Below are 25246 nucleotides of genomic sequence, written 5' to 3' on the forward strand. Positions count from 1 at the left end.
GTGCGACCGTGCTACTCTTGCCAGTAGTCTACCCGACTTGTTACCGAAACACTGAAATTTTAGCCGGCCTGCCAATAGATGTTTCTGGGCTTGTTCATGGAGGAGGGAGTTGAGTGCCACCAGGGAAGCATCCATCTTTTCTTTATTTGCGCGAGAAGGGAGCGCAATATACTTTTTTTTTGCTAGCTTATACTCCCCTTCCAAGCGGAGTACCCCTGAAGCTAGTCTCTTGGCCCTTGCACTTAGGTACGCAATCACCTCCCCTCTCATGACAGCCTTAGAGGCCTCCCAAAAAGTAATGGATGAATCACACGAGTCAGCATTTGTGTCAATATAAAATTGCCACTTTGGCTGCAGATGCTCTAGAAATTGCTTGTCTTGATGTAGATATGATGGGAATCTCCCGTGACCTTACCCCCGGTGGACCCACAGCCAAATCCAGTACCAACCAGATCATTGCATGGTCAGAAACCGCCATCGGGCCCAGCTCTGCTTTCCTGACCCTGAAAAACCATGATTGAGAAACCAGGATGTAATCAATTCTTGACCAGGTTTGGTGAACTTTGGACTGATGTGTATAGTCTCGAGTAGTGGGATTATGCACCCGCCAAGGGTCTACTAAGTGAAGTTGGTGACAAAGCGCCGGGATGCCCTTCCCACTCCCCAACCCTGGGATCGCCCTGGGAGAGGACCTATCCAGGGCTGGGTTTAATACTTTGTTGAAGTCCCCTGCCCACATCCAAGGGGCGTCTGCATGTTGAAACCCCAATGATGTAAGTGTTTGGAAGAAGGTTGGGCTGTAGTCATTGGGGCCATACACTGCGCATAAATAGAATTTCAGGCCCTGGTAATTCATCTGTACAAACCTTTTTTAATACCTACTAAGCTAACTGCTTTACCACTACTTGTTCAGTGAAGGAATATTTTCTCCAATTTGTTTTAAATTTACTACTTAGATTGAGTCAATAGGAGAGAGATCCAAGATGGCCAACAAGTGAAGACGCTGGAGAAATCGCTCCTGCCTATTTTACATTACCTTACCTCTGGTTGGTGTTCTTTGATTTCTCTTTATGCTGAAGAGAAGGGGGAAGCAAATGGTTTCTGCCCGGCTGCAGCAAGACACTCCTTCGGCTCAGCAGCTTATGATGCCCACACCTAGGGGTGGCCCATCGTTAAAGGAAACTTCGGGCCTTGGGAGTGAAGTTACACTCAGTCCCGCAGGACCGGTGCCTCCTCCACAGCCGCAAGACCCTATGATGTCGGGTTCACGCAAGACACTGCTGAGTATGCTGCTAGACGCGACGAAGGGCATGCCAGCTTCTCAGGAGTGCTTGTGGTGGAAACATAGAGGGAAGGAAGTAAAGCCCTTCAACCTCCTGGAGGATTGGCAGAGGGAGTGATGGGAGATGGGACCATTCCAACTATTCCTCCCCTGGTGAGACCCTCAGAGGTGACCCTCGATACTATCTGGACAGTCCTGGACTCCCATCTACACAATCTATGCAAGAATTTCTCCTCAAGTCCATCAACAGGCACAAAGGAATGCTAAGTGTGAAGAAGCAGATAAGTTGAATTTACTAGACTGACTCTTCCATTCAAGAGGTTTCAGAATGTTCAGACGACTTTGGCTCAAGGTAAATTAATTTTTACAGCGAAAAATTGAAAATTTGGATAACTTTACTAGACATTTGAACTTAAGACTTTTGAATCTTCCTAAAATATTGACTGTTACACCTAAAGACTTATTTTATCGGTTTTTTGAAAGAAAAATTTTAATATTTGGATACTGGATTCCACCATTACATAAAATATATTACTTGCCAGTTCCTAGACATACTAGTTCTATTACAGGCAATGCCTTGGTAGAAGTGTCCTCCGATAGTCTTAACATAAGTAATGTTTTGGAACGTTCAGTTGAGGAGACAGTCTCCAGATCTACACTGCTTGTAACTTTTGTATTTCAGCAGGATAAGGATGCGCTTTTGCACCTCTTTTTTAGATTCTCTTGAGTTTCTTTTTTTGATTAGAAAATCTCTATCTTTCCGGACATTTCCAAGTGGACTCAAAACAGGAGAACAACATTTTTGTCTTTAAAACAGCACGTTATTTCTTTGGGGGCGAAATTTCAACTAAGATACCCGTGTAAATGTTTGGTCTATTTAGACCAAGATTCTTATGTTTTCTATGATCCTGTAAAGCTCCAATTTATTTCTTGAAGGTAGAGGAGTGACAGGGCTGTGACAGATAGAAGTGGGGTTTTTCTCTTTTAAAGTTCAGTCATATTTGTTATAGGGGGGTGTCAACTGTGCATCTTATTTTTTGTTTTTCGTCTTTGTATTGTTTTCTATTATTTTTTTTATTGTGACTTCTAATATGTAAATTGTGATCTCTCTCTCTTTCTCTCATATGTGGTCTAGCAGACTGTTTTCAGTTTTCAGATTTATTTTATTTCCTATAGATTGATGGCGGTTATATTGTAATGCCAACTGAATCTCCGTTTCCTTATTCAAATTTCTTTGAATGTTTATTGAAATTGATAATAAAAATTGAAAAAATAAATACATAAAATAAATTTATACTACTTAGTAGCTTCATTGCGTACCTCCTAGTCCTAGTATTTTGGAAAGAGTAAACTAGTGATTCAGGTGTACCTGTTTCACTCCACTCAGTATTTTATAGACCTCTTATCATATCTCCCCTCAGTCGACTCTTCTCCAAGCTCTGAGTAACCTGTGTGTGGTATGACCTGGTCATCGAAGTCAGGATACGTCTTGAGCTCTGCATAACATGCGCAGTCTCACCTGGTCATTACCATCATATTCGGGAAACTCATCTTTGCAGTTTCTCATCTTCAGCTGGTCCTCAAAGTGCACCAGTCGATAGGGCTCAGTACTCTTCAGGAAGGTAGTGATCCAGTCACCAATCTCATTCCCACAGTCTCGACCCTGGACATCGTGTCCAAAGATCCTGGGAGACAAATGGAATACACAATCCAGATGACTTACTAGTCCTCACTATACCAGATTGTACCAACTCCCATGCAGAGAGAAAGAGTGAGAGTGTATGTATGAGCACAGGTGCATGTGTGTCTGTGTGTCACATATAACTGGAGGGGGATATGCATTCACACACATAGGCCCTTCTCTCACACATTCTGGTAGATTGGAGTAGCAGCACGGCAGGGCTCTCCTACCCACCCATTCTCTGTTCTGACTGTGGTGACCAGGTCAGATAACGCATGTGTTACACAGATCTCAGGAGATGTTTCCTGACCTCATGGGCGTAGTTTGACCATTTCATTTGGGAGGGCAAGGGTGTGGCTTGGCACATTAGCATGTTCATTTACATATATACATTTCATTAGCATATCCATTTACATATATACATCTCATACTTACTCATTATGGTTATTAAAAAACACAACACACACACACACACAATTTTTTTTAACTGAAATGAGCCAGTACCATTGGAAATTTATCTCATTATGTCCCCTCTCACATTTACATGAATTAACAAGGGGAGAGTGCACTTTCCCACTCCCCCTTCCCTAGGCCAGACACCAGCACCCTCCCTTTTTCTCCTCCAAATCACAGTTTTTTCCCCTCCTTAGAACACCCTCTAAGCAGGAAGCACTTTTTTCCTGGGGCTAAACACAGGAAGCATTTTTTCCTCCTCTTATTTATTTATTTATTTATTTATTTATTTATAGCATTTGTATCCCACATTTTCCTACCTATTTGCAGGCTCAATGTGGCTTACATTTTCCACAATGGTGATCACCAATTTCGGAAGAAAAATACATATTTAAGGTGAAGGAGACAGAGAGGATTAGGTATACAGTTACAGAAAGTGCATTTTCATAATCAGAAATAAAGGTGTTGAATTAACTTCAATCGTGACTAGATTGTCAGGAATATTAAACTTCAATCTTATTGATTAGTATGGACAATCGGGAGGTACAGAATTATGTTTAGTGAAGATTCGGTGTAAAATTTTGATTAACTGGTATTTAGGATGGATTATTGTAGTATGCTTTGTTGACAAGGTTGGTTTTCAATAATTTACGGAAATTATTTATGTCGTGTGTTGTTTTTATTGATTTAGGTAGTTTGTTCCATATTTGTGTACCTATATAGGAGAAACTGGATGCATATGTTAATTTATATTTCACTCCGCTGCAGTTGGGGTAGTGAAGGTTCAGGAACGTGCGTGATGATTTAGTAGAGTTCCATGTTTGGTAAGTCTATAAGGTCTGACATATAACCCGGAACTTCACCACGTATGATCTTATGAACCAGAGTCCTAAAACTGGGTAGGTTTACTGGGTAGCAAAATATCTCTGTTTAATGTTTCAGAGCTCAAGTGTATGCAACCATATTGCTGCCTTCAAGGAGTAGAGCTGTACACAATGCAATATGTGGGGATTGGTTCTGGGAATACAATCCAAAAGTCTCCTACAGCTCCATAAGGACAATATACAAATTTTAAGTCAAGCCACTTTGCATTACTGTTTGAAAAGGTTTTGAAAAGCTATAAAAATATATATTGGAATCAAAAAAGGTAAAGAGCAAGCCTGAAAATCACACACTGAAAACATGACTGCAAAAAGTCCAGTAAAAACAGATTTAAAGAAAATTTAAGCTACCACAAAATTTAAAAAGTGTTATATATACATATATAATGCAGTATGCACACAGATTTAAAAAAAACACACACACACACACAATCCCTGACTGGATTATTGTTGACAGTAAATATTTAGGCCACCAACTCCATTCTCCTTAAGAGAAAATTTTAAGTCTTAAGAACTAGAGACCAAAATCTACTTTTCCTCACGTTTTAGAGGGTGGAAATATGTAGGAGACCCCCCCTTCCCCAGAAACCCCCACCCCAAAACATAAAAACCACTGTGGTAAAGCAGTTAACATCTGAATTAGTGTGGAGTAACTTAGGCCCAGATGCATCAACTATACATAAAAAAATCTAAAACGTAAAAGTGCTTACCGAATTTGAAAAAATGAAGAATGCACCAAAAAAACAAGTCGCACATGTTCGGTGCGGTATTGTAAAGTACAATGCATTACAGATTCGATAAACTGTTGTAATCCCCATCAGTAATCGGCCCCTAAAGCATGCGCAGAGCAGCCAAGCCTTATGCTGGCTGCTCTGCGCATGCCACAAACGTCAAAACAACAACCACCAAAAAAAAAACCACAAACACATGGCTCCCCGCTTCCCCCCGCTCAAAATACAAAATCAAACCAAACATAAAAAAAGGATCGGGAGGGGGCAAAGGCGCTCGTTAGGAGCGTCCCGTATGGACGGCTCTGCCCCCCCCCCCCCCGAGGTCGCCACCGCTCCCCGCCTCCCCCTGCACCAACAAAAATCAAAAGTCCAGCAGCCCCGACCCCCCTCCCCTCCTCCCACAGCTCCGCCTACAGGCAGCACTTACCCCCCAGGGGCAGCTCAAGGAAGTGCTCCCTGAAAACTCTGATCAAGGAAGGAGGATGAGGAGGTCCCCTCACTCTTTACCAAGACTAAAGGGTGAAAGATATATGCAGAGAAAGGAAGGAAGAAGACAAGAGGAGACAGAAGAAATGGAAAAGCCAACCTGGATACTGAGATGAAACCAGAATCAGATTGCATTTTGTATGGTGAATTCTATGGGGAAATGCTCTAGTTAATCTCTGCACTCATTGCATGAAGAAGGCTCCTGTGTGTGGATGCAGAATATATTCCTGCATTTAACCCTGTGACAATGCAGGGTCAGAGGTCAGTAGTTTTTTTTATATTAGCGTTCCAGGAAACACAATTTAATTCAAATAATTTTTGTTGTGTATAATCAACATTGGCAGTTTTTGTTTTGTTTTTTTTCTTTTTTTCTGGGGCAACAGCCTGACTAGTGTTTAGAGCAGAGGCTCTCAACCCAGCCCTCGGGCCACACCTAGCCAGTCAGGTTTTCAGGATATCCACAATGAATATGCAGGCAATAGATTTCCATGCGCTATCTCCATTCTATGCAAATCTATCTCATGCATATTCATTCTGGATATCCTGAAAACCTGACTGGGTTGAGAACCATGAGTAAGTATATATATTGGGATAGAGGGGTTTTCCCTGTAGTTTTGAGTGACATCAAAAAGTGGGTGGTCATTCAGTGAACAGAGCTTAAATCACATGTGTAGAGTTTTAGTTACAGACAGCGCCATGTTGAAAACTGACGGTTAGCACTACTTGAATCTTGGGCTGGCGATGAGTGAAGTAAGTCTAACAGTTGTTGAAGTAATGCATTTTTAATAGTTTGTTGATAGTGTGTTAAAGGGTATTATTATTTATTTTTTTAGAATGCTGCATGGCACTGAGCCCACACAGATCCCCGAGGAAGCCATGTTTAGCGGTGAAACAGATCCTGTTGGAATTTAAGTGCAGGCTTAATCTGAAGTATTGTTTTATGGACGGCTGCATCGATTATGAGAATATTGTATATATATATAAAACAATAAGGTACTAAGATAACAAGATATCTATATATATAAAACTCACCCTCAACGTTCTGAAGACAGTGACGTCAGTGAAGCCAAGCCCTGACTTCCTTCAAAAAGGTTCGAAGGTTCGTGGTGGTGAAGCCACCAAAATCGCTCCGGGCCCCGCCCTCGAGGGCGGAGCAATGGCAGAACAACGAAGGGGTTGGCAGGGAGGGAGGCAGGGAGGCGGTGGGAAATCGCTCCGGGCCCCGCCCTTGCGTCAAACGTCATGACGTTGAGGGCGGAGCAATGCCAGAACAACAAAGGGGTTCGCAGGGAGGGAGGGAGGCGGGGGGGGGGGTGTTGCCGACGAAAACCTTGATGGCAGAACAACGTAGGGGTTCACAGGGAGGGAGGGGGGTTGCGAAATCGCTCCGGGCCCCGCCCTCGCATCAAACGTCATGACGTTGAGGGCGGAGCAATGGCAGAACAACGAAGGGGTTGGGCAGGGAGGGGGGTGTGTTGGCGACGAAAACCTTGCTAGCGCCCGTTTCATTCGCTCAGAAACGGGCCTCTTTTACTAGTTGTTTTTATAATGAGCAGTTAAAAACAAATAAAAAGACAGAGAGGATTTTGTAGAATCAATGAATGAAACCTGAACCTGATATACAGACTTAAAAAGTTTATAACTGGTCTGTGGGTTTCCGACTTCCTTTTCCTCTGGAAGTTGGCTAAAGACCTTTTTTGTTCCTGCTTGATTGCTGTGTGGTCTTCATAGATCTCTGTTTTGTTTGTGTCAGAATTTACACCAGGTTTCAGAAGGCGTCAGGGGCATCCCAACCATTAGGCCACCTGAGATGGGAGCCTCGGGCGGCACTCTTTGGGGAGCAACATCTCCCCCTTCCTTCCTCCACCCCGTTCGCGGTGTTTACCTTGTTGTCTTGTCACATTCCAAAAGCTGGCGGCAGCAGCAATTCCCACATGCTGCCGTGCAACCAGCACCTGCCTCTTCCCTTTACTGCAGCCGCCTCTCTGATGTAACTTCCTGTTTCATCAGAGGTGGCCATAGTAAAAGGAAGAGGTGAGTTCCAGTGGTAGAACAGCGTATGGGAACTGCTGCCACCGCCAGCTTTTGGAATGTGAAGAAACGACACGGTAAATGTCACAAATGGGGTGGAGGAAGAAAGGGGGCAGCGTCTCGGCCCGGGGGGGGGGGGGCGGCATCTTAGCTCCGCCTCAGGTGGCATCTTGCCTTGGGCCGCCCTGGCAGGCGTTAAGTCTGGCAACAAGTTAGACATGAGACCTGCGCTTAACAGTAATTCTATAAAGGACGTGTGCCCCTTACAGAATAATGCTTAGTGCTGTTTTTTTCCGGTGCCTAATTTTGAGTGCCACTTGCTGTATCAGGCCCCAAAAGTCATCTGCCATTTAGGTGCCCATTCTCCTGGTCTCACAAGATCCTCCCAACAAATCCTCACAATTCTCTGCCATTTTTAACAACGTTGAGTAAGTATGTCATCTGCAAATTTGATTATCTAACTTATCACTACTATTGCTGATCATTTATGAGTATGTTAAACAGCACAGGTCCCACTACAGACCTTTGGGGCACTCCATTAGTGTTCCTATTCCATGTGGATATTTGGCCATTCACTCCTACTCTTTTATTTTCGGGGGGGGGGGGGGGGGGGTGTTACCCAGTTTGCAATCCACAAAAGGGCAAGACCTCCGTTCCCATGACACTTTAATTTCCTAAGGAGTCTCACATGAAGGACTTTGTTGAATGCCTGCTGGAAAACTAAATACATGATATCAACTGGCTCATCTTAATCCACTTGTTTGTTTAAACCTTCAAAAAAATTTCTGATAAATTTGATAAGACAAGATTTGCCTTTGAACCCATGGTGACTCATTCCCATTATGCCATGTCTATCTATATGGTCAGTAATTTCGTTTTTTCATATAGCATCAACCATTTTGCCGAGCACCAGTGCCAGGCCCACGAATCTATAACTTCCCGCATCACTCCAGAACAGGGGTGTAGCCAGACTTTGGCGGGAGGGGGGTCCAGAGGGGGCACATTTTAGCCCCCCCCCCCCGGCACTGCCGCTCCCCCCTGCCATTGCCGACACCCACCCACCCCCGCCGCCACCAACTTTGACACCCCCCCCTGCCGACGACCCTCTCGAACCCCCCTCCTGCCGCCAACCCTCCCTCACCATCGCCGTCGCCTACCTTTGCTGGTGGGGGACCCCAACCCCCGCCAGCCGAGGTCCTCTTCTTCCTTCGTTCTGTTTCTGAGTCTGACGCCCAGGCCCACGTGGCCCCACGTAGCTACGCCCCTGCTCCAGAAGCCTTTTATATAATTGGTATTACATTAGCCACCCTCCATCCTCTGGCATTGTGGCTGTTTTGAATGATAGGTTACAGATTCCTACTACTAGGTTAGCAATTTCATGTTAAGCTCTTTGAGGTCTATGGGGAGAATGCTGCCTGGTCCTGGTGATTTGATGCAATGAGGTGACAAGGATAATTGTTTCCAATGTCTCTCTCTCCCCAGAAGTCATTGAGCTGGAGCCCCTATTAATTCTGTATCAAATGGATGCTCAAATCTTTCCTCCAAAAAGAGTCTTCATAGTAGTCTCAGCACAAATTCAGCCTTTACCAGCATGCAATCAGTGGATGCCCAGAGACAGCAACAGAAATACAATCACCAAGCCAGTATACAACTGAATATTGTAAAGAAGAGAAAAATACTGCCTGGCTCCATCTACCATCAAGACCTTGGAAACAGGGCCTTGCAACTGAAAATCACTTTTCACTCTTGGTGAGGGCACACACTTAGTAGAGGTTAAGTGAAGGGATCCACCTTGCGAATGCAGGAATAGTCATGTCTGCAGCATCTGGAATGGATTCTGGGGTGGGCCAGCCATTGCCAGAAAGCCTTAAGTCTTAAAGGATCACTCTTTTTATTTCCATTCCATTCCCACAAGTTTCAGTCCAATTTTGATTTTATTCCAAACCAGAAAAATATTGCTGAAATTTCATAAAATCAAATAAGATGGGCAGAAAAACACAAAAGAATACAAGGTATAGAAATATATAGACTCAAAGTCAAGGTTTTGGCTGTTATCTACTATTGAGGTACAAAGTTGTAACATCCATAGACAATCTTGAAAACTCTATAGGTAAACACTACCTAGAAACCTTGGTTATCCCTCTTGCCTGCAAGGTTTCTTCCCCTCTCAACCACTAGAAATTTTAGCAAGTCTGTCTCCTTAAATACACAAAATGCCACAAATCTCTCTGTATAAGACAAGTCTCAGGATCAAGATCCTTCCCTTGGATCTTCACCCTGCTGTTAACTCAGTTCCTTGGAGTCTCCTCCTGACTCCTCACCCTTTCGCTCTTCAATGGAACACACCAGCCCCCTGTTCCCCTCCTGTGGAACTCGTAGCACATACAACACCTTTGGTTGTCTCTCTGGTTCTTCACTGGAGCACCTGACTGCATAGTTCTCCTGGTCACCTCATATTACTCTCCAGGTGGATCATGCCCCAAGGACTATGAAATACACCCACCACCATTTTTTTGAAAAAGAGCAGAACCTCGCTTTCTGACATTATTGTTCCCTGAGCTCTCTCAGGCCTTTAAAACTGCTGTTTTAGACAGTATTAAACATTTGCCTGGTAGAGCCTCTAGAGGTGTCTACACAACGCAGGGATCACAACTTTGCAGACATCTTCCCCCCCTCCCCCATGTGATCCAAGAAATCATGAAGTGGATGTTGTTTATAATGGATCATTTTGAATTTTACAACTCTCCCATGATCCTGGTCACAGAACTGCTTGTAATCTGTTGGCCAAACTAGGAAGAACAGAATGGTCTCAACCACATGATATCATGGGACAAAAATCACCTCAGAACATAGTAACATAGTAGATGACGGCAGAAAAAGACCTGCACGGTCCATCCAGTCTGCCCAAGATAAACTCATGTGTATACCTTACCTTGATTTGTACCTGTCTTTCTCAGGGCACAGACCGTATAAGTCTGCCCAGCAGTTTTTCCTGCCTCCCAACCACCTGTCCCGCCTTCCATCACCGGCTCTGGCACAGACCGTATAAGTCTGCCCTCCCCTATCCTCACCTCCCAACCACCAACCCCTCTTCCCCCCACCTGCTCTGCCACCCAATTGTAGCTAAGCTTCTGAGGATCCATTCCTTCTGCACAGGATTCCTTTATGCACATCCCACGCATGTTTGAATTCCGTTACCGTTTTCATCGCCACCACCTCCCGCGGGAGGGCATTCCAAGCATCCACCACCCTCTCCGTGAAAAAATACTTCCTGACATCTTTCCTGAGTCTGCCCCTCTTGCCCTGCAAGTCCTTCTCGGGCTCTGTCAGTGATCAATAAATAAGGTGGAGAAATGTCTTAAGGTTTCTGAACATATACACAGCCATTTCTGGCATGGATGGATTGTAAAATCGAGATTGTGTTGAAGCTTCCAGACAGGAGAGAAGCAGAGTCCTTAGCAAAGCTCTTAGACTCAAAAGTTCCTTTCCACATAATTTCCCTTCCCTACCTGCCACCACCCCTCCAACTAACATCAACAAGAAGAGTTAGGGAAGGAGCAGTGGCGTAGCAAGGGCGGGGCGGTGGGGGCGGTCCACCCCGGGTGTCAGCGGGTGGGGGGGGTGCTGCTCCGTCGTTTCCTGCCACCACCCTGCCTTTTTTTTTAATCCACGCAGCGACGCAGGCAGCGCCTCGCGTCTGCCCTGCGTGTGCTGTGAAGAAGAAAATCGTGTCGCTGGCGTCGGGCCTTCCCTCACTGTGACCTGCCCTTGAGGAAATAGGAAGTTACCTCAGAAGAGGGCGGGACATAGCAAGGGAAGGCCCGACGCCAGCAACGCGATTTTCTTCTTGACACAACACACGCAGGGCAGATGCGAGGCGCTGCTTGCATCGCTGCATGGATTTAAAAATAAAGGCAGGATGGTGGCAGGAGAAGAGGGCTCTGTCAGCTCTAAACTGAGGGGGGATGGGGACGGGACCAGCTCGGGGGGAGGGGGGTGCTCAGAGGGGAGAAGGGGATTGGGGAGGGTGGGGGAGCTTAGATAGGTGCTCAGAGGGGAGAGGGGAGGAGGGGATTGGGGAGGGTGGGGGAGCTTAGATGGGTACTCAGAGGGGAGAAGGGGATTGGGGAGGGGTGGGGAGCTCAGAGGGGAGAAGGGGATTAGGGAGGGTGGGGGAGCTTAGATGGGTGCTCAGAGGGGAGAAGGGGATTGGGGAGGGGTGGGGTGCTCAGAGGGGAGAAGGGGATTGGGGAGGGTGGGGGAGCTCAGAGGGCAGAAGGGGATTGGGGAGGGGTGGGGGAGCTCAGAGGGGAGAAGAGGAGTGGGGGTGCTCAGCGGAGAGAAGGGGACTAGGGAGGGGAGTGCTCAGATGAGAGAAGGGGTCTGAAGCTGGAACTGGGGTCTGACAAGGGGGCAGGAGGGATAACAGGTCCATGCCTGGGGCAGGTGGGAGAATGAGGCTGGGGCTGAAAAGGGGGGATGCAAGGCATGTGGTGGATGAAGGGGGCTGGAACTGGGGGCTGAAAAGAGGGGGCAGAGAGGGGGCAGACCCTGGATGGAAGGGGGGCAGACCCTGGATGGATGGGAGAGGGAGGGCAGACGGATTAAAGGGGCAGAGAGAAAGGGCAGATGGTGGGTGGAAGGAGAGAGAAAAAGAGGGCAGACTGGGGCAAATGGTGGATGGAAGGGGCAGAGATAGAGGGCAGATGTGGATGGAAGGGGGAGGGAGAGATGGCAGACTGGGGCAGATGGCGGATGGAAGGGGCAGGAGGGGGCAGATGTTGATGGAAGGGAGCGAGAGGGCAGACAGTGGATGGAAGGGAGCGAGAGGGCAGACAGTGGATGGAAGGAGCAGAGAGAGAGGCAGACAGTGGATGGAAGGGACATTAGAGAGGGCAGACACTGGATGGCAGAGACAGAGCGAAGACAGATGCTGGATGGAAGGAAGACAGTGAAAAGAAGATGAGGAAAGCAGAAACCAGAGACAACAAACTGTAAATAAAATATATATTTTTATTTTTTTACTTTAGGATATAGTATTGTAGCTGTGTTAATAAATGTTTATAAATAGAACATGTAAATAAGGTAATCTTTTTATTGGACTAATTTTAATACATTTTGAATTAACTTTCAGAGAACAAAACCCCCTTCCTCAGGTCAGGATAGGATACTGTAACAGTACTATACTGTATTGACCTGAGGAAGGAGATTTTGGCCTCTGGAAGCTAAATGTATTAGTCCAATAAAATGGTATTATTTTATTTTCTGTATTTGTTTTATTTCTATTTGTTAATTTGTAAAGTGGTGATTGGTATTCGTTAGTTTTTTCAAATTTACATCTGCTGTCTTTATATTTTGCACAGTACTAGGGGACATTTTCTGTTTCTGTGGTGTTGCATTGTATGCAGAGTCTGGCATCGGGGGCTCAGTTTAATTTTTGTCTAAATAGAAAGTTTATGATTACTTATTCTATAGTGGATTAGGGTGTATCTGTGTTTGTGAAAAAGACATGGCTTTCGGTTGGCATTGACTGTGCAGGATCAACGATCTGTACTAATCTGTCTGTTTTCGTTTTACAATAGGTGAATTGATGTTCTAGTGCTCACTGTAGTGTTTAAGATGCTTTCCTTTTCCTTGTGTGACTCGTACAAATTACTGCTTATGGTATGGTAGAATTGCTCTATAGGTCCTGAGTGTTTTGTATTCTCAGTATGCCAAGTAATGGATTTGGGGGGGGGGGTGTTAAAAAATGACCGGCCCCGGGTGTCAACTACCCTAGCTATGCCACTGGGAAGAAGTAGACATATTCATGAAACTCCTTTTGTGTTCCATCATCAAATGTTTCAGTTCAGAACAGCTGGAAGCCACCCGTCCTCTAAGCCTCCTTTCTGCAAGGCTCACACACATAAGCAAGCCAAGGATTGCCGCTTTGTAAGTCTAAGTGTGTTGAAAATGAGCCCCCTAGTGTTATTTTGCTATCACACACTACAAGTTATATAGCTTCACTGAGGAGGACCAGAAATCTCCAGCTGAATTACCTGCAATTTTGGACGATGTTGGTTTTGGCAACTTCGAGAGGCAGTCGCAGTTCTTTCATCTCTGGAGCACTGAAGACCAAATAGCTGTCTTCACCTCTTACAGAAATCAGCACCAGCTGCGGTTCCTGCCGAGCAGTAACCATGTGGCCATCCTCCTTTACCACCATCCAGTGTCTGCATTTCAAATATAAAAGAAAATTTACACACAGGCATTTTTTCAACCATTTCAAGCTTTCCATTGCTGTTCCCACCTGTCAGAAATAGCCATACTTTTATCTGGGGGGGGGGGGGGGGGGGGGGAGGGAGAAGGGAGAGGGCAGCAGTGTCATAGTAACATAGTAAATGATGGCAGATAAAGACCTGAACGGTCCATCCAGTCTGCCCAACAAGATAAGCTTATTTTACATGGTCTGTGATACTTTATATGTATACCCGAGTTTGATTTGTCCCTGCCTTTCTCAGGGCACAGACTGTAAAAGTCTGCCCAGCACTGTTCCTGTACTAAAGGTTCTGAAGCTAACGTCAAAGCCCCTCAAAATTTACACTCCAGCTCATCCACATCTATTCAGCCACGATCAGGGCGCAGACTGTAGAAGTCCAGCCAGCATTGGTTTTACTCTCCAATTACCGGCGTCGCCACCCAATCTCCGCTAAGATTCCATAGATTCATTCCTACTAAACAGGATTCCTTTGTGTTTATCCCACTCATGTTTGAATTCCATTATGAACAGGGGTTGGGATCCTATTGCCATAAGCCTTCATTTATAACTACCTGAAGGGAGCAGCAGTGTCAGCCCATCTTATAGCCCCCTCCCAACTGAATTTATCCACTGCAGTGACAGTCCTTGGACAGAGCCACACATTACAGCTCCCTCCAGAACTTGGTTAACGTGGACTCTACATGCAGCCACCAGGTGTCACCATTCAGTTCTGACTCCTACTATTTCCCCTCTGGGACAGATAATGTTGCCTCTATTGCACTATCCAGCATTACCAACCTGACATTAAAATACAGAGTCTGGCTAACTTCATCTTTCACTGCTGTTGCTTGTTAGGCCTCAGACTTGTGTGCAGTCAGCAAGGACTGCAAAGCATCACCAACGTTACCATTGGACAAGGAGAACAACCACCACATTACCTCACCATGATGGCAATTTACAAACGCTGTTGTTGCAGACCTTGAGGCTCATTTTCACCCAAGCACATTGTTTACTTGAACAATGACCTCATGATTAAGGTGCCCCTTCAACGAGGTGCCAGTGGGACAATATTGTGGCCCAAGTCACAACATCCGAAACAAAGTTTGTTGTGCATTGACGACAAGGCCAGGAATGCAGGTCACCAACCCAGCTGCAGCCTGCAATTTATGCATAAAAGAGGGTCATATCTGAGAAAAAGAGTTGCTGCTTGCTTCCATCGGCTCTGAAGAGCTGTCCCTGCGCTGCCTGTTTGACTGACCTGCCTGAGGAACACTCTGACACCTGCTGGACGTTGTGTGACATCTCTGCCCAGGTTGAATAGTTGCCTGTGTTGCTGTTCTGGGGTTAGGATAGCTGACTGAATAGAAGCCTATTTTACAGTTTTGTGTGTGTTTGTTTCAGGCTCAATTATGATAAGATCAGCGTTGTCATTATTCTTGCATCTCTTTCACTATTTCTGCTGCTAGGTAAATAAATTATTTTCTATTTTTATAATGCCCTTGGGTGTGGAGTTGGTTCTGTTAGTATATTCTGGCCACTAGAATTTGGGTCTATAGATAAAAGGAATGCAATTACTTTCCAGAACCTACATTATTACCAAAGTGTTCCTGTGTCACACTTTTCCACAAGTTATACTAACAGTCACGTTCCCCAATAACGCCCAAAAAGGGTGTAATCTGTGTATGCCCCACAGTTCCAGCACTGGCCACCTGACCTTATGCATGTCCTGGCTGATATTCAGCTGGGGCCCACAAGACATCTATGTTGGCCCTGACTGAATGTTGGCCAGAACTCACATAACCCAAAAACCTTTCAGAGGTCCTTCCATTCCACCCCCGACACAGGAGCCCCCATCAATCAGCCTTCTAACATACAGGATTGCCCCCCCCCCCCCCCCCCAGGTCTATGTGCAATCCCTGGTGATCCTGCAAGGGTGGTGGGGGCAGGAGAGAAGCACGCTCGCTCCTGCCCCTAGCAGCTGCCACTGTTCCTTGAAGATGTGATGTGAGAGGTGTATATTGTACTTTTTCTTTTTTTCTTCATCTATAATATTACCATCTGTGTCACATGCATGAACTTTATACTGCTTACATACTTTAAGGTTTTTTTAAAACTCAATTTAAATACCATATTGTAGTACAATTGTTATTAATGTTCTCTCATTATTACAAAATCAATAAAAATATTAAGACTAAATCAGGACTACAACTGATCTATGTTATTATTATTGGGGTATTCAGTTATTTTAATACTATTAATCTTGTAACGTCACAGAGTACACACAGGACTCTTTTTGTGGAATCTGCCTTGGATCTTCTTGGGAGAAGGCAAACTACAAATATTTAAGATTAGATTAGCAACCTAGTAAGCTTTCAGAGCCCTTTATTTACCAGAAGCATTTTACAAACTTAGGGACCCTTTACTAATCTGTGGTAAGCACTAGCACGTGCTTAACACAGTAAAAAAAGTGATAACTGTGCTGAGGGCGGGTCTAGAGCGGAGAGTAGCATTGTTCTGTGCTAATCAGTGCAGCTACATTGCCACACACTAACCAATTACCGCCTACAAAATAGGTGGCAGTTGAGGCTCATGCACTACTGGGAAAAATAGTGTGTGGCCATTAATACAGAAAATAGGATTTCCCGCCATTTTACTGCTATAGTTAAAATGGCCTCAGCACGCAGGAAGGAGTGGCATAAGAGTGCACCGAGGCCACATATTACTGCAATTTTGTAAAACAGCCCCTTTAAAAAAAAATGAGAGCATTAACAAGGCTCAATTATTTTGTTCACAAGATAAACATAGAAACATGATGGCAGATAAAGGCCATATGGCCCATCCAGTCTGCCTATCCTCTGTAACCCCTAACTCTTCCTTTTCCTAAGTGATCCCACATGCTTATCCCATGCCTTTGCAAATTCTGACACAGTCCTCGACTCCACAACCTCCACCGGGAGGCCATTCCATGCCTCCACCACCCTTTCCATGAAATAATATTTTCTTAGATTACTCCTAAGTCTATTCCCTCTTACCTTCATCATATGCCCCCTCGTTCCAAAGCTCTCCTTCAGTTGAAAAAGGCTCACTTCCTGTACATTAATGCCCTTGAGATATTTAAACGTCTCTATCATATCTCTTCTCTCCTTCCTCTCTTCCAGTGTATACATGTTGAGGTTCATAAGCCTGTCCCTATATTTTTTGTGTTCAAGACCACTTGCTAATTTTGTAGCTGCCCTCTGGACTGACTCCATCCTGTTTATATCTTTTTGTTGGTGCGGTCTCCAGAACTGCACACAGTACTCTAAATGGGGCCTCACCAGAGACTTATACAATGGCACTATCACCTCCTTTTTCCTGCTAGTCATCCCTCTTTTTATGCACTCACTCAAGCATCCTTCTGGCTTTGACCATCGCTTTTTCTACCTACTTGGAAGCTTAAGGTCATCAGACACAATCACCCCCAAGTCCCGCTCTTCCTTCATACACAGAAGCACTTCACCCCCTATACTGTACCGTTCACTCGGATTCTTGCGACCCAAATGCATGACCCTGCATTTTTTGAGATTAAATCTTAGTGCAGCATTGTATTAAGTTTGGTTTAGTCAACTAAGGACAACTGATACAGAGCACACGCAGGTTCAAGTGTACAGAACTAGCGTGGACTGTACAGAACTAGCGTGGACTGTGGACTCTTTAAGTTGACAAGTTTCAAGTTGACATGTTTGCAATGTATCTGTCGACAATAATTTGCTGCAGTTTGTGAGCTTTGTATAGTGTTGTGTACTACTATCATGAATACTGATGGGTGGCTGGAGTATGCATGCGTTTGAGTGAAGTAAGTGTGTATTATATGTTGTTTTGTATGGTTGATTGACATTTATTGTCAATAAAAAAGGTTTTGATATGTTCTGGAGTCTTATGTTGCTATTTGTTTAAACTGACTCTGGTTTTGAATAAGTTCCCTGTTTTTTGATAGTTGATTAAATCTTAGTTGCCAAATATTGGTCCATTCCTCCAGCTTCGCTAGGTCCTTCCTCATGTCATTCACACCCTCCAGGGTGTTCACCCTGTTGCAGAGTTTGGTATCATCCGCAAAGAGACAAACTTTACCAGACAGCCCTTCTACAATGTCACACACAAAGACATTAAAAAGAGCCGGCCCAAGGACCAATCCCTGCGGTACTCCGCTGACAAGGTAAAATTATGTATCATACCTGATCATTTTCTTTCCATTAATCATAGCTGATCAATCCATAGACTGGTGGGTTGTGTCCATCTACCAGCAGGTGGAGATAGAGAGCAATCCTTTTGCCTCCCTATATGTGGTCATGTGCTGCCAGAAACTCCTCAGTATGTCGATATCCAAGCTCCATCCGCAGGACTCAGCACTTAGAGAATTACACCCACGAAGGGACACTCTGCCCAGCTCACCACCGCCGAAACGGGGGAGGGGAATTAACCCAGCTCATCCCCACACAAGTGGGGGAGGGGAATCCGTCCAGCTCATCCCCGCGGAGCGGGGGAGGGACACCACACCCGCCGATGCGGGGGGATCTGGCTTATCCTGCAACCGCAACCGCGGGAGGAGCTGACTGACCCTAACACCGCCGAAGCGGGAGGGGTACAAAACTGCCCTACTGCCGCACGAAGCAGGAGGGAGCGCCGGCAGAATTTAAGTCTCAATCCAGCCCCGTAAAACGGAGGGGAGAGGAATGCAGCAGCTCACTGTAACACAAATTCATCTCAACTCTTGAAGAATTCATTGAAAAACTTGAACACGAAGTCCTCCTGAACAGGAACTGAAGACTAAACTTGAACCTGAAATGCAACCAGAATATAAACAGCACAGATATCTGGGAGGGGCTATGGATTGATCAGCTATGATTAATGGAAAGAAAATTATCAGGTATGATACATAATTTTACCTTCCATATCATCATGCTGATCAATCCATAGACTGGTGGGATGTACCGAAGCAGTACTCACCCAGGGCGGGACATAGAAATCCCTGACCGCAACACTGAAGCTCCAAACCGGGCCTCCGCCCGAGCAGCCACAGTCAAGCGGTAATGCCTGGAGAAGGTATGGGCCGAAGCCCAAGTTGCCGCCTTGCAAATCTCTTCCAAGGAGACGGACCCGGCCTCTGCCATCGAGGCCGCCTGAGCTCTAGTGGAGTGAGCCTTCAGCTGGATAGGCGGCACCTTCCCCGCGGCCACATAAGCCGCTGCAATGGCTTCCTTGACCCATCTTGCCACTGTAGGCTTAGCAGCCTGCAGACCCTTACGAGGACCTGCAAACAGGACAAACAGATGATCCGATTTCCGGAAATCATTGGTCACTTCCAAGTATCTGATGATGACACGTCTCACATCCAGATATTTGAGAGCAGAGTATTCCTCTGGGTAGTCCTCCCTACGAAAGGAAGGGAGACAGAGCTGCTGATTCACATGGAAGCGAGAAACAATCTTGGGCAGGAAGGAAGGCACTGTGCGAATAGTCACTCCTGCCTCAGTGAACTGCAGAAAAGGCTCTCTACATGAGAGCGCCTGGAGCTTGGAAACTCTTCTGGCTGAAGTGATAGCCACCAAAAAGACTGCTTTCAACGTCAGGTCTTTCAGAGATGCCCTCGACAAGGGTTCAAAAGGCGGCTTCTGCAATGCTCTTAGCACCAGGTTGAGATTCCACGCAGGCACCACTGAGTGCAGAGGAGGGCGCAGGTGATTAACTCCCTTGAGAAAGCGCACCACATCTGGCTGCGAAGCCAGGGAAACACCCTTCAGGCGGCCCCTGAAGCAAGTCAGAGCCGCTACCTGGACTTTAAGGGAACTGAGCGACAGGCCTTTCTCCAGACCATCTTGCAGGAACGCCAACACTGAAGAAATTGGAGCAGTGAAGGGAGAAAGTGAGCCTGCTTCACACCACGCTGCAAAGATACGCCAAACCCTGGCGTAAGCAGTAGAAGTAGAGCGCTTCCTCGCTCTCAGCCTAGTGGCGATGACCTTGTCTGAGAAGCCCTTCTTTCTCAGACGCTGCCACTCAATAGCCAGGCCGTAAGACCAAAGGGGGAGGGATCCTCCATTACCACGGGACCCTGATGTAACAGGCCCTGCTCCACTGGCAGCCGTAGAGGATCGTCGACTGAGAGCCTGATCAAGTCCGCATACCAGGGACGTCTGGGCCAGTCCGGACCCACCAGGATTATCCGGCCCGGATGCTTTGCCACCCGGTCTAGCACCCTGCCCAACATGGGCCAGGGCGGGAACACATAGAGAAGCTCTTGTGTCGGCCACTGTTGGAGAAGAGCATCTACTCCCAGGGATCGAGGGTCCCGTCCTCTGCTGAAAAAGCGCGGCACTTGGCAATTGGCCGATGACGCCATCAGATCTAGACTTGGCTGGCCCCAGCGCTTCGTGATGTCCAAGAACGCCTGAGCAGATAGCTGCCACTCTCCGGACTCCAAGGTATGGCGACTGAGAAAGTCCGCCTTGACATTCATGACTCCGGCAATATGGGCCGCTGACAGCTGTTCCAGGTTCGCTTCCTCCCACTGGCATAGATTCATGGCCTCCTTGGCTAGAGGGGTGCTCTTGGTACCTCCCTGGCGGTTGACATAGGCCACAGCCGTGGCATTGTCCGACAGGACCCGTACTGGCTTCAACGCCAGTACCGGGATGAACTCCAAAAGCGCCAACCGAATGGCTCTGAGTTCCAGGAGGTTGATAGACCACTTTGCCTCTGCAGGAGACCAGAGCCCCTGCGCTGTCCTTCCCAAGCAGTGGGCTCCCCAGCCCGACAAAGAGGCGTCCGTCGTGACGACAATCCACTCCGGGGTCACCAGAGGCATTCCTGCAGACAACTTGTCTGTCTGCATCCACCAGCTCAGTGCCTTGCGCACTGCTGGGTCCAAGGGAAGGCGCACAGCATAATCCTCCGACATTGGAGTCCAGCGCTGCAGCAGAGAGTGTTGTAGTGGTCTCATATGAGCCCTGGCCCAGGGCACTACTTCCATCGTGGCCGTCATAGAGCCCAACAGCTGCACATAGTCCCAAGCCCGAAGAGGAGAGGCTACTAGGAACTGGTCCACCTAAGCCTGAAGCTTGACAATCCGATTGTCTGGCAGGAACACTCTGCCCACTTGGGTGTCGAATCGAACTCCCAGATACTCCAGGGACTGAGTCGGGCGCAGCTGGCTCTTCTCCCAGTTGATGATCCACCCCAGGGAGCTCAAAAGAGCAACCACCCGGTCCACAGCTTTGCCGCACTCTGCATAAGAGGGGGCTCGGATCAACCAGTCGTCCAGATAAGGATGGACTTGTACTCCTTCCTTTTGCAGGAAGGCCGCGATGACCACCATTACTTTAGAGAAGGTCCGCGGAGCAGTAGCCAACCCGAAAGGGAGGGCTCTGAACTGGAAGTGTCGGCCCAGGACTGCAAAACGCAGAAAGCGTTGATGAGGAGGCCAGATGGGAATATGCAGGTACGCTTCCTTGATGTCCAAGGAAGCCAAGAACTCTCCTGCCTTCACTGCCGCTATAACAGAGCGGAGAGTCTCCATGCGAAAGTGCCGCACCTTCAAGGCCCGATTGACCCCTTTGAGGTCGAGGATAGGCCGGACAGAACCGCCTTTCTTTGGTACCACAAAGTAAATGGAGTAACGTCCCTTGCCAGTCTGATTTTCTGGCACCGGAACGACCGCACCCAGGCGGATCAGGTTGTCCAAGGTCTGCTGCACTGCCCCAGCTTTGACCGGAGACTTGCAGGGAGAGAGTACAAACCCGTCTCTTAAGGGTCGGCAGAACTCTAACTTGTAGCCGTCTCTGATGACTTCCAGCACCCAAGCGTCTGAAGTTACTTTGGTCCACTCGCCCAGAAACGAGGACAGGTGTCCTCCAATCTGCACTGGGCCATGGACCAGGACCCCGTCATTGGGTACGAGACCCTGGGGGAGGACCGGAGGGCGTACCTCCGGGACGGCGGTCTCTGCGAAAGGAATGCTGCTTGGGGGAGAAGTTCCTTTTGAAGGAAGAGGGGGCAGAGGAGCCCGACTTGCCCGGGCAGTACCGACGGGCTTCTTGAAACCGTCCTCTGGAGATACCGGGGCGAGCACTGGCCCGAGCCCTGACCTCTGGTAACCTCTTGCCCTTAGACGTGCCGAGATCGGTCACGATTTTATCCAGCTCGACCCCAAAGAGCAGCTTGCCTTTAAAAGGCAACTTAGCCAGGCAGGACTTAGAGGCGTGGTCCTCAGACCAATGTTTCAGCCAAAGCCAGCGCCGCGCAGAGACTGTCTGAGCCATGCCTTTAGCCGAGGCTCTCAAGACATCATACAGTAAGTCTGCCAAATAAGCCAAGCCCGATTCCAGGGCCGGCCAGTCAGCCCTCAAGGAAGGATCCGAGGGGGAAGCCCGCTGCACCATCGTCAGGCACGCCCTGGCCACATAGGAGCCGCAAACTGAGGCCTGCAAACTTAAGGCAGCCGCCTCGAAGGACGACCTTAAAGCCGCTTCCAATCTTCTGTCTTGGGCGTCCTTTAGGGCCGTGCCACCTTCCACCGGCAACGCCGTCTTCTTAGTCACCGCAGTGATTAAAGAATCCACGGTAGGCCAAAGAAAGGCCTCACGTTCACTTTCAGGCAAAGGATAGAGGCAGGACATAGCCCTAGCCACTTTGAGGCTCGCTTCCGGGACATCCCATTGAGCCGAAATTAAGGTGTGCATGGCATCATGCACGTGGAAGGTTCTAGGCGGGCACTTCGTCCCCAGCATAATGGCAGAGCCAACAGGGGCTGAGGGAGAGACGTCCTCTGGCGAGGAAATCTTCAAAATGCTCATGGCCTGCAGTAACAGGTTGGGCAAATCCTCTGAGCGAAAGATCCGCGCTGCAGAGGGGTCATCCGCTCCATCCGAGCGGGCATCCGTCTCCTCCAAGGAATCCCCAAAGGACCGTTGGGAGAACTCAGATACGCTGCCCTCATCTACATCAGAGGAAACAGCGTCCTCTAAGGCCTGGGAATCCACCCGAGGGCGTTTACTTCCGGGGGCCTCAACCCCATTATCGGACAAGGGAGAAGGGGCAGCGTTTTGCATAAGGAAAGCCTGATGCAGCAGCAAAATAAACTCGGGGGAGAAACCCCCCAGACTGTGTATTTCAGCAGCCTGGGCCACAGCCCTAGACGCACCCTCAACCGGCGCTCGCAAGAGCGGGGGAGCAACATGCTGAGCATTCAAGATGGCGTCCGGCGCGACACTCCGCGAAGGAGCCGCGCGGGAAGAACGGCGCTTAACTTTAGCCGCTTTTTTGCCGTCGCCCAAATCAAGGGCGGCCATGGCATGAACGTCTCCCAGCTCAAGGGCGGCCCAAGAAGAAGCCGTCCGAGCAGAGTGGCCGGCCAAGATGGCGGAGGCGAGCAGCGGGGGATGGGCGTTTATGGCGGGAAAAACCGCCGCGCCGGAGGAAGACCTGGGACACTGACTGGCCTCCAAACTGACACCCAACAAGGGCGAATCAGACTTTAAAATCCCCGCATCCCCGCTAGAAGCGCACACGCGGTCCGGGGAGCGATTCTTCGCGCCCTCGCCCTCCGACGCCATAGGCCACGTGGAGATCAATCGGGGAACCCCCTGCCCGCTATAAAAAGGTAAAAATTACCTGCTTCTCGCTCCGAGCTGTAACGACCTGGTGTCCCAGTGAGTAGCTGCAATAAACGTTTAAATAAACGTCGAAATAAACGCCCTTAAGGACGTCCAAAATTTTTTTTTTTTAACGGAGCCAGCGGGAGGGGGGAGAAAAGGAGGGACCTGGCGCCACCAGGTTTGCACTTGCTCAAGAAGAGCCCTCAACCCCAGGCACTCAACAAAACCTAAAAATTAGGCTTGGAGGCCTAGCCAGAGCTGCTGCTGTGTGTGACCACCACCTGCTGAGATAGAGAACATACTGAGGAGTTTCCGGCAGCACATGACCACATATAGGGAGGCAAAAGTTTGCTCTCTATCTCCACCTGCTGGTAGATGGACACAACCCACCAGTCTATGGATTGATCAGCATGATGATATGGAACATCCTTTTCTTCAGAGAAAGTTCCATTTACCACTACCCTCTGTCTCCTTCCATTCAACCAATTTTTAATCCAATCAGTTACTCTAGGTGCCATACTGAGGGCACTCAATTTATTTATCAGTCGCCTATGCAGAGCAGCATAGCCGCCGAGAGGGGGGGGCAGGGGCTTTGCTGAAATCCAAGCACACCACATCAAGCGCACCTCCCACCACGTCCAACTGTTTAGTCATAGTCAATGTGGTGACCCAAAGGTTTAATCGAGTGTAATTTTGTGTCCTACATTTAAATGTAGAGCAAAAGAAAAATTCAGGCGGAGGAGTGTTCTCAGGTAGTAATAAAAGGACCCCTAAGTGACTACCTAGTCTGGCTTAATGGTTGGGCCGGCCTACTGCTTCCTTACCCCATTTACCCCCTAGCTCTGAACTGGAGCAGATTTCTACTAACACGCCTTGTTCCAGCTCGGCCACTCTAGCGCGCACTAGTACCTGTCTCGGAGGCCGGCGCTCTTCAGCCCCTGCTTGGTGCACTCGGCCTCGTTCAGGGCCAGCCCTCGGCACGACTTGACCGGGTGCAGGAAGAGCTGCGCGACCGTGCCCACCTGCTGCAGGCGCACCCGCCGCCGAGCGCTGCCCCTACGGCCCTGCCAGAGCCAGGCCATCGCCCCCAGAGCCAGCCCCGCCGCGCACAGCCAGGCGGCCCGGGACTGGTACAGAGCACCCCACGTTCCGCTCATCGGGGAGGGAGGGAGAGAAGCAGCAGCCCGATCCGGACGAGAAGACGCCTGGCTCCGATCCAGAGACCGTGCCTGACTCGGGACTGCGTCTGACACGGGGGGAGATCGTGCTTGACTAGCACGGAACGAGTTCGGACTTCGCTTCTCGCAGCTATTCCAATCCCTGGCCACCTTTAACTTCTACGATCTGCTCTCCGTCAGCTAATGTCTAACTCGGCAGGCTCCGTCCTGCCCCCTCCCTTCCCTTGCCATGAAAAGCTCAGCATTCCGCCAAACATTCCAGTTCTGCGAGCTCTTCCCTCCTCCTACTCATTCGCCTCCAGGAACAGGCCTTATTTGTTTCTTTGATTTCAATTTCTGCCTGCAGAGGAGTGGGAGCTACGAATACGAAATTAGAAATAATTGTTTTCCGTCTAAGGAGCGCTAGTAGAACAGTTATACTATATCACAAGAGGAATCGGTGTTTAGAAACAGGTTCAGTTCCTTCCTGAAAGTTGTTGAGGGGACAAAAACAGAACATCTTGGAAATGATATGCCACGGTTATTCTTTAATGGTTCGCTAAATTCTAAGAAAAAACAAGAACTAAACAACGGAGGAGTGGCCTAGTGGTTAGGGTGGTGGACTCTGGTCCTGGGGAACTGAGTTCAATTCCCACTTCAGGCACAGGCAGCTC

General features: G+C 48.0%; 1 protein-coding gene across 1 annotated transcript in view; it reads right to left on the reverse strand.

The window, feature by feature from the left end:
- The window catches only part of MARC2 (mitochondrial amidoxime reducing component 2), a 60386-nt gene extending 35409 nt beyond the window's left edge, over positions 1-24977 (reverse strand). The window contains exons 1-3 of the mRNA XM_030196001.1: positions 24325-24977; positions 13584-13757; positions 2802-2967 (exon numbers count right to left, since the gene is read on the reverse strand). Of these exons, the coding sequence (XP_030051861.1) occupies positions 2802-2967; positions 13584-13757; positions 24325-24572 (588 nt within the window). The 5' untranslated portion in view covers positions 24573-24977. The remainder of the gene's footprint in view (positions 1-2801; positions 2968-13583; positions 13758-24324) is intronic.
- Positions 24978-25246: the final 269 nt, after the last annotated feature.

This window comes from Microcaecilia unicolor, chromosome 3 (genome assembly GCF_901765095.1).
Source record: "Microcaecilia unicolor chromosome 3, aMicUni1.1, whole genome shotgun sequence".
Taxonomy (NCBI): Eukaryota; Metazoa; Chordata; class Amphibia; order Gymnophiona; family Siphonopidae; genus Microcaecilia; species Microcaecilia unicolor.